Source organism: Pteropus medius, unplaced genomic scaffold, assembly GCF_902729225.1.
Source record: "Pteropus medius unplaced genomic scaffold, Ma_sr-lr_union100, whole genome shotgun sequence".
Lineage (NCBI taxonomy): Eukaryota > Metazoa > Chordata > Mammalia > Chiroptera > Pteropodidae > Pteropus > Pteropus medius.
In genome coordinates this window covers 32,179,514-32,206,915 of record NW_024355205.1, presented here as the reverse complement: position 1 = coordinate 32,206,915, position 27,402 = coordinate 32,179,514, and the positions used below count along the sequence as shown (strand labels likewise).

At 47.2% G+C, this 27,402-nt stretch overlaps 2 protein-coding genes and 1 pseudogene across 19 annotated transcripts in view; 1 reads left to right on the top strand and 2 right to left on the bottom strand.

Annotated features, from left to right (window-relative positions):
- Positions 1–432: 432 nt before the first annotated feature.
- Positions 433–11,403, bottom strand: SMIM11 (small integral membrane protein 11). Of its 9 annotated transcripts, none has more exons than XR_005651773.1 (5): positions 11,268–11,403; positions 7,485–7,587; positions 2,582–2,759; positions 1,736–1,793; positions 433–1,002 (listed from the first exon to the last, which is right to left on the bottom strand). XR_005651773.1 is itself a non-coding variant. In XM_039858010.1 (4 exons), the coding sequence occupies exons 2-3, from the start codon at positions 7,494–7,496 to the stop codon at positions 2,595–2,597; spliced, it is 177 nt and encodes a 58-aa protein (XP_039713944.1). In that variant the 5' UTR covers positions 7,497–7,587; positions 11,268–11,402; the 3' UTR covers positions 433–1,002; positions 2,582–2,594. The 9 variants fall into 9 exon arrangements, 4 of the variants coding, with proteins under 4 accessions (XP_039713944.1, XP_039713946.1, XP_039713945.1 ...); XR_005651776.1 differs by lacking the exons at positions 433–1,002; positions 1,736–1,793; positions 11,268–11,403 and adding exons at positions 7,873–8,024; positions 8,217–8,295; positions 8,769–11,255 and having other exon boundaries at positions 2,626–2,759; XM_039858010.1 differs by lacking the exon at positions 1,736–1,793 and having other exon boundaries at positions 11,268–11,402.
- LOC120599108 (uncharacterized) lies at positions 4,420–4,538 on the top strand (annotated as a pseudogene).
- A 1,539-nt stretch (positions 11,404–12,942) lies between the features above and the next one.
- KCNE2 (potassium voltage-gated channel subfamily E regulatory subunit 2) overlaps positions 12,943–27,402 on the bottom strand; it is a 57,120-nt gene continuing 42,660 nt past the window's right edge. The window contains exons 1-5 of one of the 10 annotated variants that reach the window (XM_039857998.1): positions 19,742–20,939; positions 16,128–16,208; positions 15,308–15,398; positions 15,024–15,175; positions 12,943–14,344 (exon numbers count right to left, since the gene is read on the bottom strand). In XM_039857998.1, the coding sequence (XP_039713932.1) occupies positions 13,961–14,344; positions 15,024–15,175; positions 15,308–15,389 (618 nt within the window). In that variant the 5' untranslated portion in view covers positions 15,390–15,398; positions 16,128–16,208; positions 19,742–20,939 and the 3' untranslated portion in view covers positions 12,943–13,960. Of the gene's footprint in view, positions 14,345–15,021; positions 15,176–15,307; positions 15,399–16,127; positions 16,209–19,741; positions 20,940–27,402 lie in introns of those variants that run through there. The other 9 variants (XM_039857997.1, XM_039858005.1, XM_039858003.1 and 6 more) reach the window with 9 other exon arrangements.

Genomic DNA, 27,402 nt, shown 5'->3' with positions numbered 1-27,402 from the left:
ACCCGGGACCTCTCTTTTTACTCTTCTGTCTGTTGGTTCCACCCTCCGTCACTTCACGGTCTGAACCGGCGGCTGAATGAGCCGCCGCACCTGCCCCGGATGAGTGCGCAGCCCCCTGCGCCTCAGTGAACACACGTGACGAGGCGGCGGTGCCTGCAGGAGGGACGAGGAGGAAAGGCGTGTTCGGGACGGCAGCAGAAGCGAGGGACGCGGGTGCGTGAGGGCGGCCGGCCGAGGCTTCCTCCCCCAGCAGATGCCACTTCCACGGCCCTGTCCTCTGTGGGCTGCAGCTACGATCTGGGGCCTGTCGCCTGGAAGAGCTGGAAGGGGCGGGGGTCTGCGGAACTCCCTCCTCTCACGGCGGTGTGTGTGTCTCACACACACGCACACACACACACTCCACGTGGCCTATTCCAAAGACCAGAGACACTCTTTTTCACAGGTATTTTGTTTTACTAAAGAAAATACCAGTTCTTTTGAAAGCATATTAAAATTCACATCATTTTAAGTTAAAGCTATAGGTTGGGAATTTATCCTCTGACACATCAGTGATTAAGTCTTTCTTTCCTCTCGGCTGGAGTCCTCTCAAGCTGACATTTAAAGTGCAAAATCCAGAAAAGAAGAACCTCAGGGACGAGCAGGAAACGTCTGCTAAACTAACGGCAGTCGACATGCGCAGCACAGACACGTGCGTTCAGACACTCACTCAACAAACAAAAACCATCAAAGCGTATCTACCCATCGATGTATTTTTAGCATCACAATTTCCCTTCCATCGAAAATCCCTTTGGTTCCAAACAAGGCTGCAGGCTTTGATGAGCTGCCGGCCTAAGAGGGGAACGAACCCCTGGCCAGTTCTGAGCTCAGCGCTAAGCCACGCACCCCACTTCACGGACCAGCCCCTTGACGTCCGTGGGGGGAAGGAGTGTTTATGATCTCACACCTCATCTTTTCCTCCTCGCCACGGCTTCACACACAAAACGATGCCACACGAGATGATGTCTGGAATAGAAAGGAAATCAGCATCTCAGTGAAAACTGTCTTCCCTCACCCTTTTAAATGTCGACGTGCCCCCTTCCCCGACCCAAATGCCTACTCCTGAGTTTCGGTCGATAAAACATCTTTTTGTTTTTTTAAAGGCAAGGTCCACGACAGTAACTTCTCTTGCCTGACAAACGCCTCAGCTGGCTGACAGTGAGCACCCTGGCGCACCCTCCTGCACTCAGGCGGTGATGCAGCGGGGCCCGTGGGCTGCACGTTTTGATGGGCGTCAGTTGGCTCTGCACCACGCACGGTGGGGGCCGCTTTCCCCACCTGAATGGACTTCACAGAGCCGTCAGGGGGACTAACACTGCAGCATACGAAATGCTTAGCACGCGACAGTCACTCAGGAAGTGTTGCTACGTCACTAACAAGGACGCCTTTAACCTCAGTGAGTCTGAAGGTACTATGACAGGGATTCGCACCCCTCAGGATGGACGGGGATTTGGAGGGTACCGGCCCAGTGGTTCGTTCAGCCACCTGCTGCTCAGAGAACGGGTTTTCAAAGAACTGATGCCCAGACACACTCACAGACATAATGGAACCTCTCAGAGGCCGGAGCCTGGGCATCTGCATTTTAACAAGCGCCCTGATCAGGCAGTTCTCATCATCAGCCAGGTCTGGGAACCACCGATCCAGAACCCCCTGCTACCACAGAGGGATGCTCTGATTTCCAGACGAGCACAGAACTCACCTTGGTAAATGAAGAAGTTGGAGCAGCACACCAAAGTTAACTGGTCACTGCGTTCAATCTGTGATGGGAGATGAATAACAACTTTCTGGGGCCTCAACCCAACACACACTTCTGGGGACCTCTCGTGTGCACTGCCACAGGCACTGGGCTTCGACGAGGAATAAGACATCTGGCCTGGTAGGAAGTCCCTGGGAATGGCCCCCTGAGTCAGGGGACTGACAAGCAAAGGCCAAGAAACATGAAAGTCTATCGTGGTCAAGAAATGGCCTATAGGAGTGGGGGCAGTGGCAGCAGAGGGGGCAAATGTGACCGGGGTAAGGACATACTGGGAAGGGATTTACGCTGTGCCAAGGAGTCAGACTTTATCCTGAAGGTAGACCGTAGGATTTCTGAGTCTTGGGTACAGGTGAGGGTTTCAAATGACATGCGACCCCACCTCCTCCCTGGCCCCATCTCAGATTTACACATGACTGTAGGTGTTTCTAGTATGTGTGTTTCTCCAAGGAGAAGGCTTGCAGCTTTTATTAAGTTCTCAAGAGTCTTGTGACCTCATACGAAATGCTTAGCACGCGACAGTCACTCAGGAAGTGTTGCTATGAAGCACCACTTCTCCCGATAAGGACCACGCAGGCTTTGGGCAGAGGGGTGGACTAACGCACGTGTTCCCCGACTCGCCAGCAGACAAGGTTCAGGGGACAGAATCTGCCCAGACCTGTTCGCTGACAGGCGGGGCCACGTGCCCTCACACAGCCTTCAGGCCTCAGGGATGTGGAACTCTGAACCGTCATGTCCCTTGACGGCCCATCCTAACCCACGTGTAACTTCACACTTGCAAAGTCCCAGTACCTTTGACTTCTGTTTAGTTATTTTTCTTCTCTGATTGCTTCTTCTTTTCTACCTCCAGTTTTTGCTGTTTTGCTTCCAGTCTTTTCCTTTGATATATTTTGACTCCGGCGAATGCCAGACAGAGAATTAACGTTTTCGCTGCCAATACATACAGCAGCAGAGGCACGTGTTCAAGAACCTGAAAGAAGAAATGATTCTGTATGTTCTATAATTGATAGGAAATGTTTGTTTCTTCCTTCAACATTTACTATGCAACTATTATGTAAAAGGCACTAGGCTAGAACAACAAGGTCCCTGTCCCCATATCGATGGCAGTCTATTTCAGCTCTGTCCTTCCCATCTTCCTTGCTGCTGGCTTCACAGTGGACTAAGACCAGACGTACTAAGCCTGGTCTCTCACTGCCTGGCTGTGCATGTCACCGAATGCCCGGGCCCTCTGCTTGAGGCAGCGGTGAAGACCAGTAAGAGGAGCCAGAGCCTGGGGCTTGGGTTATAGGTCCACCCTGCCACTGACTGACTGTGGGACCTGGGCCAGTCACTTGACTTTTCTGAGCTTCTGTCTTTTTATCTCCAAAGAGAGGCTGGACCAGACTTCCCTTCTAGATCTTCCGCCGTACTATGCCGATTTCCTTTGAAGGTAAAATACATACAAAAATAAAACACAATACAATTCAAAATTTATTAGCTACTCATTCACTGTTCCTATAATTTCCTGTCAGAGAAGTTTTAATACACTGGCTAAAATGAAGTCTGGGGAATAATTATATATTTGAATGACTCTTTGAATCAGTAGGTTTTATTATGAAAATCTATATAGAACAACAGTATCTCAAGGCATACATACACTATACTAGTTTCATAAATATAAGTATGATCTGATTATGAGCTTTTTGTGTGATTAAAAATTAATCCCCAAATAAAGTGAAATGATAGCCTTTATTGAGTAATCATTACTCTAAAGGACTAGACAGCACTTATTCCAATGAAATCATTAGATTAAATCTCCAAACATCATTTATTATATGTAATTCCAATATAATTCTACCACAGGGAGTACATTTGTCCCTCCAAGAGTTTAACTAACGTGGATCTGAAACTGGTCAGTACAAACTGTAGCCGAGAACGGCATCTCACAGACCTGAAGGGCAGAAGGGGTTTTAAAGATGACTTAGTCCACCATCTTCTTTTACAAACAAGGAGAGTAAAGCTTGTGGCCCATCTATGTCACGAAGCCAATTCCTGATGAGGCTGGAGCCGGAATGGAATAGTCTAACCCCTATGCCAGTCTCCTTCCTACTGGCTCATTTTCAATGAAATGGAATAAAATCACAAATTATATACGTGTATGTTCCTATGATTTTCTTCAAACTTTTTTGACTCAGACCTAGATGTATATTTCACGTTTACAGGATGGCAGCATCAGTTACCTTCACTGAGGGCTTACTGTGCGCTCGCACATAGATGTTCCCCCTTATTCCTCTTACTATAATTTTATAGTAAGCAGGCACACTACCCTAATTTTATGCCTGAGAAAATGTCAAGTCTGGAAAGGCGTGTCTGACCGAGTTCCGACTGCTCCGAAGCCTGAACTTGTCAACATTACATGATACCATAACATATATGCCGCTCTCCCTGGCCCTCAGCCATTTACAATCAAATTATGCAAATAAACAAATGCGTGGTCGCTGAGTCTACCAGAGACAACTGGCATCGCTCGCTGCCTCCGAAGCTGTTTAATCGATTGCTTAAGGACATCTGAAGAAAGCTGTAATGTGAAGCAACAGGCATACAACAGCTATCGAAAGGAGGAATCCAAATATTTAAATTGTTTTAATTTTGTCTACGGCCACGCCACCCTGAACAAGCCCGATCCCGTCTGATCTCGGAAGCTAAGCAGGGTCAGGCCTCGTTAGTCCTTGGATGGGAGACCATCTAGGAAAACCAAGTGCTGTAGGTGTAAAAAGTAAAAAATAAGGGATTGTAAGCTGACAAGGTCCTTGCAATCTGTGAGGTTAACCAAGGGTTGCCTTGCCAAATAAATAAATAAATAGGCAAACACATAAATAAATAAATAAATAGCTTTAATTTAACTGAAACAGTAAAAATGCGAGAACACTAACTAGACAATAACTTTCAATCACAAAATCATTTTAACAGTGAAGAATAAACACAACGAATCCAGGTCAGAAAGATCATCTGGCAATAGTATAAAAGGCTAAAAGCTACCAAATTGAAACTTTTTATCTTGACAAAAATAAGCAGCTTAGAATTTTGATTTGGTTTCCAGGTCCTTCCTCCCTCAGACCTTCTGCAAATCCCTCTCATCTACCCCAAATAATCCTCTGATTCATCTACTTTCTCGAAGGTTCTCATTTTAGAGAGATGATGCCTGACTCCGCGTTTATAAAAACCAGCTATAAAAAATATTAAATGTTATCTTATTTTACCTCCTTGGAGGCAAAAATCACCAGTATGTTGATATAAACCTCTTTTAACGTTTCCTAGGATTTTCTAGGCTAACTGAGCACTGACTCACACTGGGAAAAGCCACTCTCTTCCAGGGCCCTCACTCTCTGCAGATTAGCCTCTGTGGCCCTACTATGATCCAGCGCACGTCACGGTTCGTGGTTCCCCACGAGCCAAACACAAAGCTTCGCATTAGCAGTCACACGCATGTAGATGGCAACCAGATTCAGAAACCCACTGAAATGGAAACATGTCAACAAACAGACTCAGGTATGTGGTTTCTGTATTTACTTTCTTTTTAAAGGTACTGGGGAGGAGGCGGCAAGAGGCAGAAGTTTCGGGACTGAGCAGGGCCAGAGCGGTGGAAACCAGGATCAAGGACGCCACAAGGGCTAAAGCGAGGGGCCCCTCTCAGGTGCTAAGCTTCGGTCGTGTTACATCTGTTCCTTTGATCTCTAACAAATCCCTCATGTTAACTCTCAACCTTCAAAGAGGTAAACGAAAATGATACTGTTGGGGTGGATGAAAGATCTTACACCGAGTGTTTTAAACACAACCCAACTCCCGTGTCTTGAGAATGGCTGCCTTAACTAACGAGGCACACGCTGTTGCTAACGCACAGGTGTTCTCGACTGCTGCTGACCAAGGACCCCAGGCCCAACGAGCCAGAGAGGAAGGGCCATAGGACGCACGGGCCACATGAGCCTTCAGCCTCCTGGGGCTCCACGCGGTCGGGGCGTTAAGGAGAGGCCATTCCTTTCTGACACGACAGGGAAGGTTTCCCTTTTCAAACATGAGGTTGCGGGCTGGAAGCCGGGGTGGGGCGGTGGGGTGGGTGTGTGTGTCTGCTCAAAGCTGGGAGGTCTGCGCAGATTTTGTTCCTGACCCAGGAAGGACTCCTGTCATAAGCAGGACTTGCCTGCGTGGTCAAGTGGGTCCTCCACAACGAAAGAGGAAACGCCCTCCGTGCACTGCCTGGGCGCTCGTGAACCCCAGACCTGGCCGATCGGACTCTGGGGTGGGGCCGCATCCAGGCCTTAACCAGTTCTCACGGTGGCTTTACACTCTTAAGTGTGGGAACCAGGGCTTCAGGGCGCCAGGTGTGGGCTCGGACCCCTGCTGCCAGGGCCAGCAGTACCAGTTCCTGTCACTCTGTCACTCCTGCCGACCTTAGCACTGCAGAGGGTAAAAGTCCCTCCCTAACCCTCCCCCAACACCGCTTTCTGCTCCTGCCCCGCACACCCCGTCACTGCCTTGTCCTTCCTCCCCAGCCTTTCCACCGTGAGCCTGGAACCCGAAGGCAGGCTAATAAACACTCCTACACGTTCGGCCTCTTCACAGAATCCTCACTCTGCCTCCTTAACTGCAACCAGCCTCTTCCTGGAGAACGGTCCCCACGGCCCCCCTGCAGGGCCCCCCAAGCTCTGTGGCCCGGGGAGCTAGGGAAGGAGGGAGTCTATGTTCTCCTAGTTCCCTGATCCTGCTTCCAGACCGGTCCAGTTCTCCTTGCAACAGAAACCCAGGGGATGTTCTGAACAAGGAAATGCGTACAATTGAAAAACTACACAGGTGATCCTAAATCTGAAAATAATCACACTATACTTACATACGTGTAAAAAAAAAATTGTTCATAGTTGCTCTCTCTGGATGGTACGATGATGCATAATTTTTATTTGGTTTCATTCTTTTCAAAGTATTGACAATAAAACAGATGTTCGTCACTGCTCTCTCAGTCACCTCCACCTCACCCCACCTCCTTCAGGGACTTGCCGAGGTCGCTCTTTCGCTCCGTGAGGCCAGCTGGCGGATGCCGACAGCCCACGGAAGGCCTGCAGCTAGCTAGCTACTCTTCAGCTGCCCTTGAACGTCTGCTCCCACCAGCTGAAGCTAATGTTTTATCAGGGTCAGTCGTGTTTATTCCCCAGCCGAGCTGAGCTGTACTTGATGTTATGGTAGATAATTTATTTAAACACAACACTCAGGAGATATGGCTACGTAAAGAAGATTTTTCCCTGAAAACTAAGTGGAATGTTTTCAATGCATTTTCTAATTTGAGTTGGAAAAAAAAAAATGCTTGTTGGCAACACAAACGTCAAAGATTAGGGAAGACGACCATGAAAATTTAGAAAGATTTCACATGTAGATTGCTTCATAAGATCTTAATCCACTTTAAAGATACGAAAATGTGAAACTGTAGGTAAAACTTTAAAAGGAATGGTTTTGGCCAGAAAAATGAGGCAGACCTGAGGTCAGCTGATGCCCACCGAAAGGCCTAGCCTTCCTCCAGAAGTCTGATGAATAAATGTGCACTTATATGTTTTAACTTAAAATAAAATATTAATATTATGATGATTCCTGGTTTAATCTACTTATTTCTGAAGTTTTACAATCAGGAGAAAGAAAAACCCAAGCTATAAATAGTTAAAATTATTCTTACCTTCCAGTTCATGCTGGATCAACTGTGAATTCACTCCCGGTCGACGCAGGCCCAATCAGACAAACACACGAGGGAAGAAGCTGGAAAGTTATGTCTCATGGGTCTGGTGGGGAAGAGAAGAAACGGGTCAGCTTGGGTTTCCAGAGCAGACTACCTTAGGAAGACCTCTCTTTGATGAAGAGAGAGGGCACGTGATCAGAGAGCAAGCTTTGCAGAGTGGAGGGTTAAGTGTTTGCCGCAAGGCGACCCAGAGCCTGGTGGGAAGCTGATGGCCTGAGAGAGGGTCGAGACAGGCGTGGCTCTTGTTGAGCAAAATGATCCCCTCGACTGATCTTTGCCCGAGGCGGGAGCACAGCCCCAGAGGTGGCAGTGCCGCTGCTAAGGATACGTGCTCCACTCCGCTCATCTGGGGATGTAAGAGCCTGGTTCCAAAATCGGTTCCTCTACCGTCTCCTGCCCTGGACAGGAACTGGTCTGTGGGTGACTGACTGTTTCTCAGGTCCTCTGAGTGTGAAGCAAATCTTGGTTTTTAAAAAATATCTGGAGGGAAGGGAGTACATGATAGGGAAAAATTTGTCCTAAGAAAGCAATTCATATCTAGAATTCCCTCTAAAATGTGAGGGAGACTCAGGGGAAGGTGAGGCAGGAAGTGATAAGGTAGGGACACAGCAGGAGCACAGGGTTTGCTCTGAGGCGTCCTATGTCACTGTTTTGAGACTATGACACACATACCCCAAGAAACAGAAGACTTGAGCTCTGGATGAAGAATCTACACTCTCTAGTGACTTCCTTCTTGGGACCTGGGTCCCCTCTGTAAATGGAGAAAGGGGGTGTCAGCTAGATGGGCTCAGGACCCCTAGTTTTTCTGAAATTTGGAGACCTACAGCATACTAATCATAACTTCACTTAATTGTACCCAGCTAGGCTGAAGTGCACTTGATGGGCTAACTCATTTAGTCTTCACACCAGTTCTGCGGGGTATAGTTCATTGTCTCCACTTCGAAGACAAGAAAATAGTTTACATGAGGGGTCCGGGGGCACCGTGGGGAAATGGGATTCGACCCCTCCGATCTGGCTCTAGAATCTTATCCTGACGCAGGCAGAGAGCTTCACACTTAAAAATCACGGGGATGTTTTTCTTTAAATGTACTTAAAATTAGAATTAAGAAAAGCAGCAGAAAATTTCACAGGCCATTTGAACGAGGATAATAAAATGAACTTTGGGGAAAATGTTTTATAAACACTTTTCATTTATAATAGTATCTAAATATAAAAAGTTCATACCTCATCTATTCAAGGTCACGGTATCTTGAAAACAAGCTGGCAGTTGGCTCAAGATAGCCAAATTTTTTTCCAGGACTTTTTCAAAGTCAGATAAGGTAAAGATAGGAATTTACACCATAAATCTGTTTAAACGTGATGACAGTGGTTGAAGGTGCTCATTACCCGCCTGTAAATGGCCTGTTTGTCTTTAAGAGCAGATTCTGACTGGCACTGAAGAAATACATTCCTAACATGTTTTAACCTGTTGCTAGAATTTTCACTTTGAGTAATCTCCAATAATCTCAGGAATTAGCCATGTTTTAAAACAAAATTTTTAAGGTTAAGTTTAATTTTTACAACTCCTTTATTTGTTGTGTACAAATATAGTCGGTCAGTTTGGCTGTTTCCCACTAATTTTCTGAAGCCACATTACATACCTAATAAACTGATATAAGATACTGATTCCCAAGTCAAGGACAACAAATAGGTCCAAAAAGCTTACAGGAGTAAAGAAATTAAAAAGAATGTGCAACGGCCTGGCCCTCTGGCAAACACGTACATTAAGGCTCCACTTAACGTGGTCAATAGGTTCTGCAACTTATAATAAAATCAATTTATCACAGGCTAATTGATATAAACAGGGGTTAAGTTCCTATGACATCTCAACATTATAATGAAAAGACTTTGAATGAAATCCTGTTATTGGAGGACCCGTTGTACGAAGTTTACTAGTAGTATGACCTTGGACATGTCACTTGGGCACTCTAAACCTCAGCTTCATCTGTAAAGTCTCCTTCAGAGACTGGAAGGTAAATCATGATGCTCAGCACATGGAAAGCACTAAATAAATGGTATCCATTACTGTTATGATAAATACCTCTCCTTCCCTCAATTGACATGCCAAGGTAAAGAATATAAACAAGTGGCATCCAGGGCAAAATGCAGTCACTGCAGGACACAGGTCATGGTAACAACCAGAGGACCAGGACAACTAGAGATCTGGACTCTATTCTTGGTGGCACCTATGGCAGGCTATGTGACCTGGTGCAAGTCATTAACCTCTTCGAACCAATGTGTTCTCATTTTAAAAATCAGAATCCAAGAACTGCAACCCTGGAATTTGTAAGTCACCGTTCTCTCTGATGTCACAGAACCTGGCTGTAAAAATATACTGGCAGCTATGTCAATGTCATACCTAGAGTGATAAAATTCAAGCTCTTTAGAAAAGAAACATTTTGAGACAACCTGCAAAGTAGCGGGAAGGGTACAGTGAGGGTGGGAGATGAGAGAGCGTATCGATCTAGCTCATTCCCAACCACTGCCTCCAAATTATAATTTTTCCCCATCTCCCTTAATTACATGCTCCAACTCTGCCATTTTTTTATAGCATCCCGAAGGGCTTCAGCAAATGAGTACAACTGTGAAAGCTAAGGCTATCAGCAGGCTGTCTGCTCTGCTGCCATACGTACACCCCATGCAATATTTGAAACAGGAGGCAATGGGTATCTGAGGGCTGAAGCAAAAGCCAACGAGATGAGGATAATTTTGAGAGGCATAAAATCTATGAAGTGCAGAAAATTTTAAACTTCTGGAACTATCCACAATCTTAGCTTAGAACTCAAAAATAACGATGGCTTAGATAGAAATACTTCTATTTCCTTTACTGCAAAAATATCTTGATTCTTTCTTTGCCAGATTTCTCCTCGAAAACAGAAACGCTATTAGCTCATTTGGCTCAGGCCAATTAAAGCAAAATGGACAATGTATTGTCCACAATCTACTTTTTCTTCTTGGCACACCTAGCAAACTCAAGGGTGGTCTCTCCCTCTTGGTATCTAAGCTTATTCCAGCCACTCATCAGGCTGTGTTCTTAGTACGTGCTTTGCGAAGCTGTTCTCATTCCGTCTCTACCCCTTCCACCTAACCCCTTCACTCAATCGTCTGAAGCAGGGGTAGGTGCGGAGAGGGGGGATTCAACCTGAACCTTGAGCATCACTTGGTCAACCTCTGAACCCTAGTCCCGGTCAGCCAGAGTTTCCTGGACAAAAATCCCTGGGGCAGAGGGGCTAGGCCTCGGGTCCTCGGTAAAGCGGAGGGCCAGGCCACGTCCTCTCTGGCCCGGACACTTGAGGAGCACCACCTGTCACGCTCAGACCCGAGGATGAGGGCCAACGGCGGCCACTGCTTCCCCCACCCTAATATAGAACGGGGCGTCCAGAACATTCGTTCGTCCCCCCAAACCCCTCAGAGACCACCACCCTCTGCCCGGAACCAACTCTGGGCCCCGCCACGACTGCGTGCAGCCTAAACACACTGCCCCCCGGCGTTGGGTCCGCGGATTTCGCGGTGCCTGAACGAGCTGGCCAGGCGGGGCACACTCCGCAGCTGGGGGCCGCGGTGGCCGTGGCATCCCGGACAGAAAGCGCGAACGCGGGCCCGGCCGCCCGACACCCCAGCTCCCCCTAAACCGTCAAGATTCGAGTCCGAGGATCCCCCCTGACCCAGACGTCACCCACGTACAACTCCAAGCCGCGGAAGCTCCGGCGCCGGGGAGAACGCAAACCACGACTCCCACAATGCAGCGGGGGAACTACATGTCCCGAAATGCACCGCTCCGCGCGCCCGCGCAGCGGGCCCGAGCCGCCTTAGTGGGGTGATGGCGCAGGTCCCGGTAGTGATTGGCGGAGCCGGGGTGAGCCGCCCGTCTTCCGTGGTACAGGCTCAGGGCATGGTCTCATGCAGAATATATCTGATCTGGGCGAGGTGTCGCGGGGTCCTTACCCCTTCCCCTCCGCTATCCCGCCTTCCTCGGGTGCTCCTCGTGCTGTCTGCCACTGAGGATCCGTGGGTCCCCAGAAGAAGTTTCCAAATTTAGCACCCATCTCAGACAAAATGCACGCCGTTTCCTTTGAGATGGCGGCAGGGTGCCCCGGTGCGGGGCTCCCAGACGCCTTCATTTAGCAAACGCTTAGCACACGCGTGCAGGGTTTGAGAACACTCAGGCCTTGCCCCAAGGCACCCACAGGCTAGGGTGAGTTTACTTCCTTGAAAGTTGGTGTTTCAAAGAGAAGACATTTCTGGGTAGTAAGAGATTTACATCTCAAAAGTAGAGAGAGAAAGGATGTATAATCGTAAGCTTTCTAAAGTAACTGCTCTGAGAGGGGATTCAGGGAGCTGAGTTGCCTGTCACCAGGTTTTGGCTGGAACAAATCGTAAATTCCCCTGGCAAGCTGAGCAAACACTTTAAAGGGGGCTGGAGGAGTCATCTTAGGGATGCAGCTTTGAGTTGTTAGAAACAATGCAGGTATTTGTTTAAGTCTCTTAGCGTGGGGAGGAGAATGAAATACTTTGTGCCAAGAGCCTGCAGTGTTTATAAGGCCAAGATTGAGTCCTAGTTGAGAAGAAGGCTTCTTGAGGGCTCAGAGGAGCCTGACCAGCCATTGGTCAAGGAGATAGTCTTTGTCACCTGGTGGAAACCTTGGGTCCCTGTCTGGATGCAGACCCAAGGCACAGATTTTGTAGCCTGGATCGCTGCTCTGGGCACATTGGGATGTATATTATGCATGCAGCAGCATTTCCGAGTGTTTGATCTGAGGAAGGAAGCCACTCTTGCTACATCTGCTCTTAGAATATGAATGGCTTTCCCTAACATTGTATTCAATGCCTCTCTTAGCATAAGTTCATGCTTGTTATTAGGAAATAGACATCTTGTATATATCTCACGCTAAAGAGGTAAACCTTGTAGTAGATGTAAGACGTCCTACAAGCATGCCGTGAAGAAGGGCTCCTTTTTTCAATTTTGTCTTAGCGCCCTGCTCACAATTGCTGGGTTTGGGCTGAATAGATGGGGACATGGGGGAGGAGAAAAGGATTAACTAGCAGGCATGAAGCTACATCCTCGTACATCTTTCTTGCCGTCGACTTCTTACTCTCAGCTCCTCTGAGAGAGGAGACTGTGACCTGAGTTAGGCCTGCCCTCCTGTCCCTGCTCGGGCTCTGCCCATTTTGTGTTGATCTCTGTTCTAACCTTGTCACAGTACAGCATCTTGATGTTTACATATCCGACTTCCTCTCTGCTGAGTGGGTTTCTCTGGCTCAGGAAAACCCTGTACAACTCAGGTCTAGGCCAGTGACCCAAAGCATAGATGTTAAATGTTGCTTATTAAACTAATCAATGAAGTCACCTAATCTGTGGACTGCAGATTTGTTATCTATAAATGAAATGGTCTGACAAGGTCATAAATGGTCAGGATCTCCAAGGTGCCTTCCAGACCTGACATTCTGTGATATTGTGAACTCCGTGGTGCAAATTATTAAGCAATTACTGTCTAGATTTTCAACAGACATCAGCAATTCAGACACTTTCTGTACTTTTAGTCTCTTCAAACTTAAGTAATTGTAAAGAGAAAATAAAATTGAAAAGAGTAAGTCGTTTATAAAGCAATGTTATAACTTTTTATTATTTTTTTCTGTAGCAACAAGAACTTTTAAAAGTTAGTTTTCTATAAAACTTTAAATGCTCATTTAAAAATGTTTGCACTCTCTACAGCCATACCACCCTGAACGTGCCCAATATCGTCTAAAAATGTTTGCACTGGGTAGATTCTACTTCTCTGGTGTAGACCGGTTGACCCTGTGAAATGTTTGTTCTGTCTTCAGACTTCCAAATAAGTGAAATGCCAGGAAAACAATATACATAAAGTAATCCTGTTGTTCTGTTCATTGTCACTTTAGACTCTATATTCACGAACCAATCAATAAAAGCACCTGTCAGTCTAGTGAGCAAAGGATAGATTTTGAACCTCAGCTTCTGAGTTATGCATCTGGGTGATTTATAAATTTAGTCACATACAAAATAATGTTTCATAAGAAAGAAGATTTAGTGCTTTTTAAATCCCTCTCTACCCTGACTGCCACCGTCACTTCAAATTTGGCTATATTTTCACTATTGATATTGAATAAAATGACATCTACATTGCACAGAAAATAAAAGAAGCCTTCAGCATAAAATATTGCTCCGATGAGCAAGCATAAATCAGTCAGATTGAAGTGTCACTTGTTTTAGTTGACCAACCACATGATCTCCATGAAAATTCTCAGCAGAGAGCGAGGAACTTACTGTCTTCTAAGCAGTGACAATATGGATTTGCTCACGGCACTGGCATCTCTTCATATCGGGATGTCAGAGTTTGGCTTTATGCCTTTCTCGCTTATCAAGGAGAGATTTTGAACCCTGCCGCGCCAACGTTCTCGTGGATGGTGGCCTTGGATTCTTCTAGATTCAGAATTTGACTCTTGTACTTCTCCCGCCAGTCGTCCACAATGTACTCATGGTAGGGGTCATTGGAGTGTTCTTGTCTCTTGGACTTCACCGTGCTCACCAGGATGGCGACGATGATGAACGAGAACATTCCAATCATCACCATAAGGTACAAGATGACATAGTAGAAGTTCTCGGCGTCGACTTTGGCCTGCAGGGCCTCTTGCTCAGCTGTTGTGTTCCTGCGCCAATTGTCCATATAAGTAATAAAAATCCTTTTGAAGACATCTTCCAGTGTCTGTGTCAGATTGGATAGAGCAAGCATATTTCTCTCCTGCTGCAAATGGAATAGTAAAATAGATGAACAAGAGTTTCTTTTAAAAGGGATCTTTAAGGGATAGAGGGAGGAGCATGTGAGGGGGAAAATAGTATTATTTCTTCTTAACCTGGCTAGTGATTGATTGAGTGCACATTTCCTTATCCTTTGAATTTCTCACGTGCATTTTTATATGCGTGATATCGGACAATAAAGTTTAATGGAGGATGTAAAACTATGGTATGATCCCAATTTATATATATATAAATGTATAAATGTATACATGCATATGAAAATGGAAAAAAAGCCTGGAAATAGAATGAAATAAATAGTTCAAAACGTTAATAGTGGGTGGTAACTCAATGAAGAATTTTTTCTTTTTTATACTTTTCTCATGTTCTAAAGTTTCATCGCTAATCTTGCATTACTTTGTTTTTAGATAGAACAGTAACCTCACAATAGCTAGTAAAATGTCTTATCTATAACAGGCATTCACCAAACATCAGTTGATTGGAGCGATGACTGGTGCATGTTCCATGTTTTTAGAGAATTCTGGGGTGGAAGATTGCGTGAGGGTATTGACAGCCTTGGCAGCTTGGGTCATCTCCCATGCCTAGGCGGTGCTTTTCCCAAGTATCTCAAAGAGATGAGTACGTACACCCACATCTGAAAGAAATGTTTTAGTGATACCAAGAAACACCTGGAGAGATGATTCATATTTCTCAAATCCAGCTCTCCTCTCCATGCTCGCTATCACGGCCCGCCAGCATCTCTCACCCGGATGACACCATGCAATGCGATACAGCTCTCCCCAAAACCATCTCCTTGGGGTCACGTCTGTCCCTCTCTGCCCTGCAAAGCAGTCATTGTGCTCTTTTTAAGAGGGAACTGGAATCATATCATCCCCCCCTACCCCCGCTTTTTTTAAATGAGGTAATACATTCCTGTTGTTCTAATAAAATTTTAATTCCTTAGCAGGTTTACCCGGCCTGGCCTCTGACCACATCCCCCATCTCTCCCCGCTCAGGACCCAGTGGTCACACTGTCCTTCCTCCAGGTCAGTCATGTTCTCCGGCTGTAAGACATTTGCACACTTGCACCCATTTGCACACTCTGCTCCCTCAACCTGGAATACTTTTGCCCCACTCTTCCTCCTGCCACCTCCTCATGCTTTTGGTCCCAGCTCAACTGTCACTTCTGAGAAAACCTCCCTGGCCCTGCTCTCAATCAGCTCCCAACACCACCAACACTGTCCTCCAATAGCATCTTCTTATTTTTCTTCACTGCATTCTTTACAATACGTAATAATTATGCGTCTACATCACTGGTTGTGTGTGTGTGTGTGTGTGTGTGTGATTATTGGTATATGGTCTCATCTTTTCCACAACTGTCATGTCCATACGAGCAAAGTTCACATCACCTTTGTCTACCTTGATATAGTGAATGTCTGGCACCGAGCCTGAGACACAGCAGGCACGCAATGGGAGTTTACTGAATAAATTCATGTGCCGGGCACGGGCTAGGCATTGGAAATGCAGAGATGACGAACACAAGCATTCTGCGTGTGGAAGCTCAGTATAGTGGCAGAGATGCAAACAAGTGCAAGGTGCAAGGAGTTGTTACAGGTGTGAACAGAGTGTTAAGGGAGCTTAGTGAATAGAGCTGAATGTGGTTCATCGATGGCAGGCAGGCGTAAACAGAACTGGGAGGAATATAGGCAGGAAGCAAGTCCGTGCGTAGCAGCGACCTGCAGGTCCACCCAGTCACTAAAAGCCCAAACAAGCAGAGTGGGTTTGCTTAGTACCCTTCCGAAAGCAGCGTCCCCTCTCTTCAGCGTGCGTCTTTCCTTCCCTCCTCTGGAAAGAGATGTTTCAGATCTTCCCACCTGGGAAAAAGGCACGAATCAACTTCCAGGTCTTCCTCCCACAGAACACGCCTTCCCTGCATCTCCCTCATTGAGAATTACCGTCACCAGGATAATACACGTTTCTCCATCTGATGTTTTAAGTTCTATTATTCAGAGATCTTCCTCTCCCTCTCCCCTCCACACAAAGCCTAGTGGGTTGAAAAGAAACTTAAAAAATAGATAAGATTGTCCCAAAGTACATGCCGAGCACATTTTCTAAGCAATGTAACAGAGACGTGCTTTTTCCTCTTAAAACGATTCAATTCACAGTGAAAGAGTGTAGCTAGGCTGGTTTTAATTTGACTCAAGACTTCACCGCTGGCTCCTTAAGCCTTGACGAGACAAGATCTACTCATTTGTGGGGGAGTTTATATTTGTTTCATTATTCAAAAGACAAGCAGCCCCCAGCCTCTGCGTTCTGTCAGGGCTAGTGATGGGGCCGGATTACGTCACCTGCGAGGGTTCTCACTCTCTCTGTTTCTTCCAACCCTTCTCCACATCTTCACCCCATAAAGGAAGCTGTCATCTTGCCAGCTTATATATTCTGCCTGCTGTACTCTCTAGAGAGAATTCAGTTTCCTTTTCTGAAGCCAAATTAAAAAATGAATAGAACATAGAAATGGCTAAAAAAGAACCCGAGAGCTAAGTTTACAAAATAAAGGGCCGGTGGCGAGGTACAGAAGGGTCACAGGGATGGGCGCTGAGGAGAGCTGGCACGGGGCAGGGGCCCCACTGTCAAGCCGGAGGAACTCTGAGGAGGAAGTAGTGAACCTCTTCCAGGTGGAGAAGTAGATCACTGTGGTGTTCTTTCTGAAGTGCTGTCAGGATTGGAATTATTCTAGTTATTTTTGCTTATCCGACAGCACTTTGTTGAAGCAATTATGGTACGCCCTGGGCCATGGTATGCACTGGGCCTTGCCTTGGATCTGGGCTCCCTCAGAGAGGCGGTGGCATTGTAGATTCCCAAGTGCTTTGACTTCCTCTGTGCACCCTGCCAACCGGATGGATAGCTCCTTCGTGGGCCGGGCCCCTGAGCTCACAATCCCACCAGAGGCTCCTCTGAGAGGAGGAAGCGAAGGTCCCAGTGTTATATGGAACGAGCACAGGACAGGCCACGCTCACTGTCAGCATCATTCTGTGAACGTCCCCGTCAAAGGAACTGGCTCACTTCTCACCACCTGTGAAAGAGCCAGGCCAGTGCCTGACTCGTGAGGGGCACTCAGTCACTAGTCCCCTGTCCCTTCGGGACTCTGTAAGACCAAGGACATAGGAGAGGTATGTTTTGGTGCTCAGCAAAGTCATCCAGGATGGGGTACCTCAAGGGAAGCCTCAATTTTTCACAGCGGGGAGAGGGATGGAGCACTTTAAGGGAGGGGGATGGGTCCCGAAGGAGAGGGGACAGAGCACCAAAGTCACCTCCGCTCTCTACATGACTTTCCCTGAGTTGTCCTGCAAAAGGAGAAAGAAACAGAACTTCTACAAGACCAAGGAGCTGAGTATCTCCTGACTCACACACAGAAATGGTGGCATGTTCCTGGCCAGGGGACCCCTCATCCACCAGCTTTTCCTCGACCTCCCCACCCCGGTGGGAGATCCCTTTCCTGCACTTCTTCTGCAAACAGCCTTGTCAGTTTGCTCGCTCGTTATCAATTCCCCATTTCCCGCGTGCTCATTCACAGGGTGTGGGAAACCGCTCTGACTCCGGGATCGCTACTTATGCTGCACAGTCAGGAACCCGATGCCGACGCCGATGCCGGAGCGGAAGTCATCTGAATCACAGTCACAGGTGAGCGTGAGCTGCGGGAGGGCAGGGCTTGCTATATTCATCTTTGATCTTAGCAGACCTTTTAAGTGGTGAGTGAAGAAATGTTCCTCTCCCGTGAACTGTGGAATTCAACTGGAAACTACTAGAACAGTGATTCTTAACTTATTCGCAGGGGCAGGGTGGGGAAGGGAAGGGCTCACAGACCCCTTGAAAGATAAAATAAAACGATTTCGATTTCTCCCCAGAGAAGTGTACCTAGGCACATACAAAGCTCTCGTTCACTTTAGGGAACTCCTCGGACCTCTGCCCACCCAAAAAATCTCTGCAACAGAGTATCCGAGAGCTGAAGGACCTTGGCGACGAATTCCACAGGAGTCGCTGGGTTTGCTTACAGGTGTGGCCTCGGCAGCGTTCATGGACTGCGAGGGCTAATACCGCTGCTTGTTTGTTCAGCTCTTCTAACGCAGACAAAGGCCAGCTGCCAAGCAGATCAGGAGATGCTTTTTTGATAAGACTTAACCGTGGAGTGACCACGACCTATAGGGATTAAGTGCCTGAGTGCTGCCCCCAGCCAGGCTGCAAACGTCCAGTCCAGGATGAATCCTCTTTCTGAACCCTGTCACCTGAGCCATAGCTGAGCAGTCTGTTACCTGTTCCAAAACCACAGGACATAACCAAATCACGGTGCATGAAAGCAATCTCATTGATGGGGATGCTAAAACACATTCAGATAGGTTTACATCTCTGATACCCAGAATAACTATTCAATTGAGGGACACTGACCATATTCGGAATACACACTTATCCCTCTTCTAAGTAGAATAGGTGTTTACTTTAGCGATGTGAAAGCAACCATCATTTATGTTCTGTTGAACCATTTGAAAATTGCCATGTGTATTGGTTAAAGATGCTCAAATGTTGATAATTTCATATGGCTCGGTGTAATACATGGGGCTCTAAATATTTCAGGCATTTTCAATAACTTGTCCTTGCTCAAAAAAACATGAAGTCGGCCTGCTCGCATGGCAGTGAAATAACTACAGCCCACAGGGCTTAAATCACCTGTCCAAGGCCACAGGGCTTACATGCCCGTCACAGTGCTGGACCAAGAAACCCAAGCCACCAGCCTAGCGCCCATAATCTACTCTGTGCTAGCAGAGGTCACACATTCCTATAACTCTCTGTCTGTCACTAGCGGCTGGTTGGCTCTACTGGGCAAAAGAAATGAGACCAAGACCATGTCTGAGCTCACATGCGTCAATGAGTTGTTCCCCATCTACAGGACACATAATGACCCCCTAGTTTTAGCTGTGACGGTCACAATCTGACATTATGAGAACAGCATGCACTTGATCCCCAAATCCAAAGTTCTCTTTGTTTGAAAGATGGTGAATCACTAGCATCAGCCTGTCTTACAAAAGGCAACAGAATCTTTCATTCATACATAAAGGGGAGAGAAAAATGATTAGCTACATTTACTATGAAACTCCCATACGAAACTTTCAAAATCTTCATCCAAAGTCAATTGCTAAAGAAACAAGTAAGGAAAATGCTGCCCAAAAAAAAGAGAGAGGAGGAGGATGAGGGAAGGAGGAAGGGAGAGAGAGGGGGAGGGAAGGAGGAGGAAGGAGGGAAGGCCAGGTCTTATACCAGGAAAATCATTCCTTTCAGAATTATCTGGAAAAGGAACTAGATAGCTTCGTTACTTAATTCCTCAAAAAATTAAGAATTTGCAACGGAAACTTACCAATGCGAAGTGTGAGCCGTATGAAGTTCCCTGCTATAAAGCCAGGCTTTGGACCTCACCCCCCAGGGTACCTTCAGCTGGCAGCCAACGAAGCCCTTGCTAACCACAATCTGCAATCCTAGGCTTTTATGAACCCTAATGTTTAATCTAATCTTATGTGGAAAGTTAAATACTGACCGGCAGTTGGGAACTAACCTTGGTGCCTGACGGGGTGTGCCTGTTTGGAGTCTGGCATTGGGCAGAAGTGGTATAAGTTCTCTCTTCAGGCCCCATGATGCCAGCTCCAGCCAGGACACTGCCTGGGCACAGCGAGCCACCCTCTCCAGGAAGAGTCTCATGGACAGCACCATCCCCTGTAGAACCCGTGTGGAGGGAAAGTGTCACAGAGAGCTGCGGTGAACATGGCCATCCCTGGGTGGTTGGTATGGGTTGAGGAGAAGGCCAGCGTGATTCAAGGCAGGCAACCCTATTCTGACCACCTCCTCATGAGCCAAATTTTGTTGAACTACCCCTCTCTGCAACAATTTCCAAAAGACTTTATAACAACATCGTCGTCTTGTAAAATAGAATCTAGCCACAAGAAAAGTGCTGTATGGAAGAGATGGAAGCAAATCCAGCAACGTATGCGAAGATCTCAAAAGAGATCAATAAACTCTACCAAAAAGGTCCTTTTCTATCATAGTGGGGGCCTTGCAATTGGGCACAGTGGAGCTGAATAAGAGCTAACACTTATTGACTGCTCACTACGTGCCAGCTTCTTCTCAAATGCTTTGGTCGGCGTCATGTAATCATGGCCACGACCCAATGTAGAAGGTACTATGGCCCTTACAGCAGAGAAATCCAGGTGAAGAGAGACCAAGAGGATGACACAGAGGCAGAGCCAGGGTTCGAATCTGGATGGCGGCTGCCGAAGTTACCTCCACCGATACCACTTGACGGTCACAGGGTTGGCCACCGACCCGGAGGGTCACTGTGTAAAGGAGACCTTGTTTTACAATTGGATTTCCTCTTGAAATGGTGCTCTGAGCAATGTGCTTTTAAGTACACTGGGCGGCAAGAGGAACACGGCTAGGATTTAAAACGGTCCACAAAGTGTAGTAGTTAATGTATTAGGTGTGATCTAAAGAAATACAAGAGTCTCTAGAACTTCCACACCAGCTTCTCACGGCACCGTGTGTCCTGGTAGGTGGCCGTCACTGGACAAGATCAGGCTAACCCGTCAGAAAGGAACGGTTTGATGGTCCAGCTGGGCCGAAAGTGCTTCCAAAGAAACTGAAGCAAGTCATTCAATTGGCTCCCTGGGAAACTCCACTGGGGCGACTGTGCCACCTGCTGGTGGAAACAGGGAACGGAGGCCAGTCTCTCTCACCAGCCGCCCTGAGCTGCTGAACGTCACATGGTGCATTCTCCTCCTGCAAGACGAGGAGCATCAAAACAGCGGGAAGGGAAGGGAAGGAAGGAGGGAAGGGAGGAGGAGGAAAGGAAGGAAGGAAGGAAGGAAGGAATGTTGAAGGAAGGAAGGAAGGAAGGAAGTTGAAGAGAAGGAAGGAAGGAAGGAAGGAAGGAAGGAAGGAAGGAAGGAGGAGGGAAGGAAAGGAAGGAAGAAGGAGGAGGGAGGAGGAGGAAGGGAAGAAGGAAGGAAGGAAGGAAGGAAGAGGGAGGGGAGAAGAAAAAGAAAAGCAAGGAAAAGAAAAGACACACACTAGCGATAAAGATGTGGAGAAATTGGAACCCTTGCTCACTGTTGTGTTGGTAGAAATGCAAAATGATGAGTCACTACGCAAAAAAGTATGGAGGTTTCTCAAAAAATTAAAACTAGAACTACCACAGGATCCAACAATCCCAGTCGTCCGTAGCTAGGCCAAAGAATTGAAATCCGGAGCGCGAAGAGATCTCTGCACAACCATGTTCATTACAGCACTATTCACAGACTCCAAGATGTGGAAAGGACCTAAGTGTCCATCAGCGGATGAGCGAGCGGATAAAGAAAACAGGGTATAAACATCCAGTGGAATATTATTCAGCCTTTAAAAAAGAAAGAAATTCGGTGATATGTGACAACACGGATGAACCTGGAGGACCTTATGCTAATTGAAATAAGCCAGTCACAGAAAGACAAAGATTTCAGGATTCCACTGATAGGAGATCTAAAATCGTCAAATGCAGAGACTCGGAGCATGGAAGGGTGGTTGCTGGGAGCTGGGGGAGGTGGACATGGGCGTTTCGGCTCAACACGCATAAACTTCCAGTCCGGCAAGATGAAAACGCTGGAGGGATCTGTCCTACAGCGCTACAGCCGTGGGCCACGACACCGCGCCAGACGCGTCCCATTTTGTTAGAAGGGCAGATCTCCTGCTAGGTGCTCTTACCACACGAAGTAAAATGAAAAGCAAAGAAGTTTGGTTCAGATGAGCGACCTCAAGGGCGGGGCACAGCTTTCCTGAGTGTCCAGGGGGACCTGCCCTCCACTCCTGGAGCACCCCTGGCCACCTCTTTTATATCTGTGGTTTCCCAGCCTGACCTGGCAGGGCGTTGATAGTCAGCTCCCCATCGGCTGGGGCCACGGGGCGGGAAGGGGGGGCGGGGAATCTAACCCAGAGGCTGCGGTGTTCACAACGACCACGCGGTGTCCCCACAGCGCTGCCAAGCGCTCTCGGCTCACAAAGCCGGGAAGCGCCAGGTGCTCAGCTCTGCGTCCGCGGTCCGGGGTCCGAGAGGTCGGGGCGGGGGGCTCCAGGGCTGCGGGGTGAGCCCCCTTCCCCACTGCCGGCTCTAACTGCCGGCAGCCCCGAGCGAGGATTCGGGCTGATTTCTTTTTTTCATTTTTATTTCAGAGTGCAATGGATACAACTGTTCTATGCATTTCTTTTTACTATTATTATTTTTATTTTGAAATCATTTTAGATTCAGGGAGCTACAAAAATGTTGACTCCCCTGTACCCTTCCCCCAGCTCCCCCCAAAGCCTGACATCTTAGGGCACCACAGAATCATATGGAAACTGGGAAACTGACTTCTACACTGTGCTAGTAACTAGACCAGAGATCTTATTCAGATTTCAGCGTTTTGACCTGCGTGTGTGTGTGTGCGCGCGCGCGCGTGTGTGTGGTTCGATGAAATTTTATCTCATATGTAGATTTGAGGAACCACCACTGCACTCAAGGTACAGAAGGGCCCCTGTCATTTCGCAAATGTTCTATAGATGGGACTCTACAGTATATAATCATGTGAGAGTGGCTCTTTTCCACTCAGTACAGTGCCGGTGAGACCCGTCCAGTTTTTGAGTCAACAGCTAGTTTCTTTTTATGGCCAAGCGCCACTCCGCTCTACGATGTTTGACCTTTTACCTGCTGAAGGACATTTGGGTTGTTCTCAATTTTTTGCTGTTGGGAATAGAGCGGATGTGAACATTCGTATACAGGTTTTGGTGTGAACATATGTTTTCATTTTTTCCTGGGATAAACGCTCAAGATTGCAATTGCTGAGTCCTGTGCAGATGGACGTTTGGTTTGATAAGAAACTGTCAAATTAGTTTCCAGAGTTGCTGTACCAGTTTATATTCCAACTAACAATGAGTGAAAATTCTGGTTGCCTTGTATCGTCCCCAGCAGAGCTCTGTGTCACGGTTATGAACCCCTAGGACCCTAGAACATTAGAACTACGTGGGGCCTTATAGATGACCTAGTCCAGCCCATGGATTCTACACAGGAGGCACCAAGATGCCGAGAGGGAACCTGACTGTCTTTTCTCCCTTCATCCAATTCCCCAACTATTATTATTACTACCTTTCCTGCCTGCCCGCTCTCAGTCAGAGCTGTCTCTTCCCTGTGACATCTCTGGAAACTTTTCAAAGGTTGGGCAGAACCTGAGAGCCTGGTTCAAGCCCCGGGGGAAAACCTTGCCCGGGAAATTTGACCTTGAGCTTCAGTGCCATTGAAGAAATCAGGCTCCGGTTGCACTGTGGGAGTCTCCCGTGGCTCATAATGCACCACTGCAATGTCTTCTCTCAGGAACTTACTAACAGCACCAAAGTTCAAGTACAGTCTGAAGTTACAGCCGACTGCCGGTTTTCCCAGGTTTGCCCCGCCCCCTGCCTGTCAATAATGCCAACAGCCATTGCTACTAGCTCAGCCACTCATTTATTGAGCACGTACTGTGTGCCAGGCAACGTGTGAGGCACTTTATGTACCACGCTTCTCGTATTTACGCCAACTTGCAAGGCTAGCACAGTGAGCCCCATCTGACAGACGAGAAACCACGACTACAAAAATTCATGATCTGAGACTCAAAAGATTTAGAATAGAAAAACCGGATCTAGGTTATTCTTTTGCACAATTGATCACGGTACAAAATGCATAAAATCTTGGTTTTGGTGACTAAAGTGGACTTTCCTGTCATTTCCTGAGCTTACCACGGGCACTGTGTCCCTCTCTTCATGGTTTTATACCTGACACTTGGGTAGCTGGCACCAGGTGGCGCCAAAGCTGAGCTTTTTCAAACCGTGGACCAGCTAGACTTTTCACAGAAGCCGTGGGCTGAATCTCACACCACGGTGCACGCTTCCAACTCAAGTACAGCATTTCCAGCACACGAAGCTCTTTATTAAAATTGCAGACATTCCTGCTTTCTTAAAAGTCAAATCACTAAATATTAACATCTGCACATTTTTCTAAAAGGGTGATACTTAGTAAAAAGTAGAGAAATATAGCATCTAGGTAGAACATAGAACCTTTCCACTAAACCTCCATTGTTTTATGGTGCTGCTCATTCTAACTTTGACTTTTCCATGTCTAGATGCTCCTGAAACACTGATAACTGTTCCAGACCCTTCCAGCATTTTGAGGGATGAAAAACCATGAATTCCTTTGCAGTCCTCTGTGGAAATGAAGTTAAAACATATCCGTAGCTTTGTCTCCTATTGAGTTTGTCTGAGGATAGTTTAAGAGCTGAAGTTCTCTTGTTTTGCTCATTAATGCCCAATGCCTCATAATCTAATTTCCCTATTTCTTTCTATGAGGATAAACTATTTTCTGCTTCTTTGTTCTCCCATATAAAACATAAAAGGAGAAAGACAACCGTTTCACATATGCTTCATGTTCCAATGACTTCTCATTTTCCTAATTCCGATATTTCCTGTATAAAAACTTTTATTCTTCCTAGCTCTTTTGAAGTTCTTTTCTTTGACGCTCCAAGTAGGGCAACCAACTTGTGCTACTTTTCCTAGGAATATTTTTCCCATCCTGCTTGCTCAGAACCCCCCTTAGTCTCAGGCAAAGCGGGACAGTTTGTGACGTTTCAGCTTTAAGTTGAGTAAAAGTGAATTCGCAATAAAGTTAAGATTAATATTCAACTTCAACCACTGTAGCAGGCTTCATTCTCAACCACAGAGCTATTATTTATTCATTCATTAAGCAAGCATATATTAAGTGAACTCGGTGCCCTCTGCCATCCCAAATCCACCTAAGTGACTCTTAATGTTTGTACCTTTCACTGCAGTTTTTGACGCTGACAGCTTCTATTAACATCTCCCAAGGCCCACAGTGCCAAATGCAGCATCCAATTCAAATAGTTGCTTCATGAATGATTCTTAAACGAAAGAAAAGAATGGATACCCCTCTCCCCCTCGAATCTACCACTGCTCTGTGATTCCAAGTATGTCTTTAGTCTAGAACCATAGAAGCCCCTGCTTGAAGCTAAAAAAAATAATAATAATAAAGAAAGAAAAAAGAAAAGCAGCTCTTAGGAGGGAGTAGCAAAGGGGAGGTCGTGATGTCACATGGGACCTTGGCTCTGAACCTGCCTCAAATTTCAAAATTCCCTGTTACCCTTCTGGGAAGGAAATCTCCCCAAATTTGTGTTTCACGAGGTTTCTATTTATGAGAAGCTAGCATTTAGGGGAGCAGTCTTAATTTTGCACCAGACCTCAACATTTCAGAAGTAGTGGTAGTGGTTGCAGGAATGAGGGAGAGGAATTTGCCTGAGAGATTGTCTTCTATTCCCAAATAAGCTCTGTCTCTCCTTCCCGGCCAGACTCTCTATAAAAGGGAAAACTGGACAGCGGGCAGTGGGAATGGAGCACATCCTGGCAACTTTTTGTGAAACGCATACACCACGCTGTTTACAAAATCTTGCAGCCAGCCCCGGAATCCAAATGTAGACAATTCTATTTATGTAACTAAAACAGACATTTATACCGTGTGATTAAGGTGGCTACTGGCAGTTGGACCACCATGGGGAGACATTTGCTGCAGCTGAGGCCAGAGGGTTGCCAGGGCACAATTTGCCCTGGGACCTTGGGCAGGTATGAAGTTTTAGACTAGTTTTCTGGTCCAGAAACATCACAGGGTAGGCACGTCTCAGGTGCACGGGAGAGCCACAGGAGTCACAACCCGGCCTCCTTTGTTTCTGTCAGTCACAGAGGATAGAGTTTTTCATCTAAGAGGGACCAGCCCAGCACCGTCTCCTCCCAGCCAGCTCCTCTCAGCCATTTTCGCCCCATCAGAAGGCTTGTTCCAACATATGGTTCCAATCAGCCACCCACGCACTGCTTGGGTCAATAAGAAGGTTCGAATGTTCTAGAGTCAGGAGATGTACAACCCGACAAAACATCCCCTCCAAACCCGCTTGTGCCCTTTGTACCTCCGGACCCCTGGCCTTGTGACTGAAATACACTTCCTTCACAAAATGCATTCTTCAGGACGCAGGGTGCGTCATTTCCTCCCCCCTCCTCTCCGCCTGGAAGAGGTCACGGCCCCGCCTCCTCCAGGCCCTAGGCCCATCCACCCCGCTCACACGGGAGCGCCTCGGAGTCAGGGTCTGCATCTCATCGCCTTTGTATTTACACCATCCTTGGCCCTGGCAGAGTGTCCAGCGTGGGCAGGCACAGTGGTACGTGGCTTGTCCTTCTCTGTCACAGGAGGACGACGTTCAGGGGCCAGAGGGCAAGAGCAGGAGCTGAGAGGAGGGTCACTCTTGGTTAAATGCCAAGGAAGTGAGGGGCACCTTCCTCGAGAGCACCTCCCCCAGTCCCGATTTAGTCCCCTTTTAGGCACCATTTGCTGGGGGCCGCTACGGTGCACTCACATCCCGGTTGAGGCTCAGAGCTGGGTTTTACAGCCGGCGTCTGGCTGTGGCTTCCTGGACACCCGCTGCTAGCACTCACCACGAGGGGGCCTGATTATCATGGAATTACTCGCTCAATGTCTACTCCCTTTTGGAGGGCAGGCAAATCCATCTCCCTCTCCACTGTCTTCCCGATGCCCAGCCCATGCCTAGCCCAGTTGCAACGAATGAACTAATGAATGGATGAACTAACTAATCAACCGAGGGAGGCCTGGAGGAACTGAGAAGCAAGAACCTGGAGCGACCAGACTCAAGGTCACCTGGAGGCAGGACCACGCTGGAACCGACGGTGGCCACTGCAGAAGATGCTTCTAGGGAACAAAGGGTGACTGTTCTCTGCCTGAATCAGTAGGAGAAAAGGCAACAGAAAAAACCCACAGTTACAAGCTGAATGCCGTTTTTCTCTTTTTCTCTGGGAAAAATCAACACGGGGGTTCTTCACTGAGTTCTTAAGGGGGACGCGGCTGGCTGTGGAGGTAGCAGGAGGAAGGAAACTTCTCGACCATCAGCCTCTCTGATCTCAGATGCAGACACAAGGAGC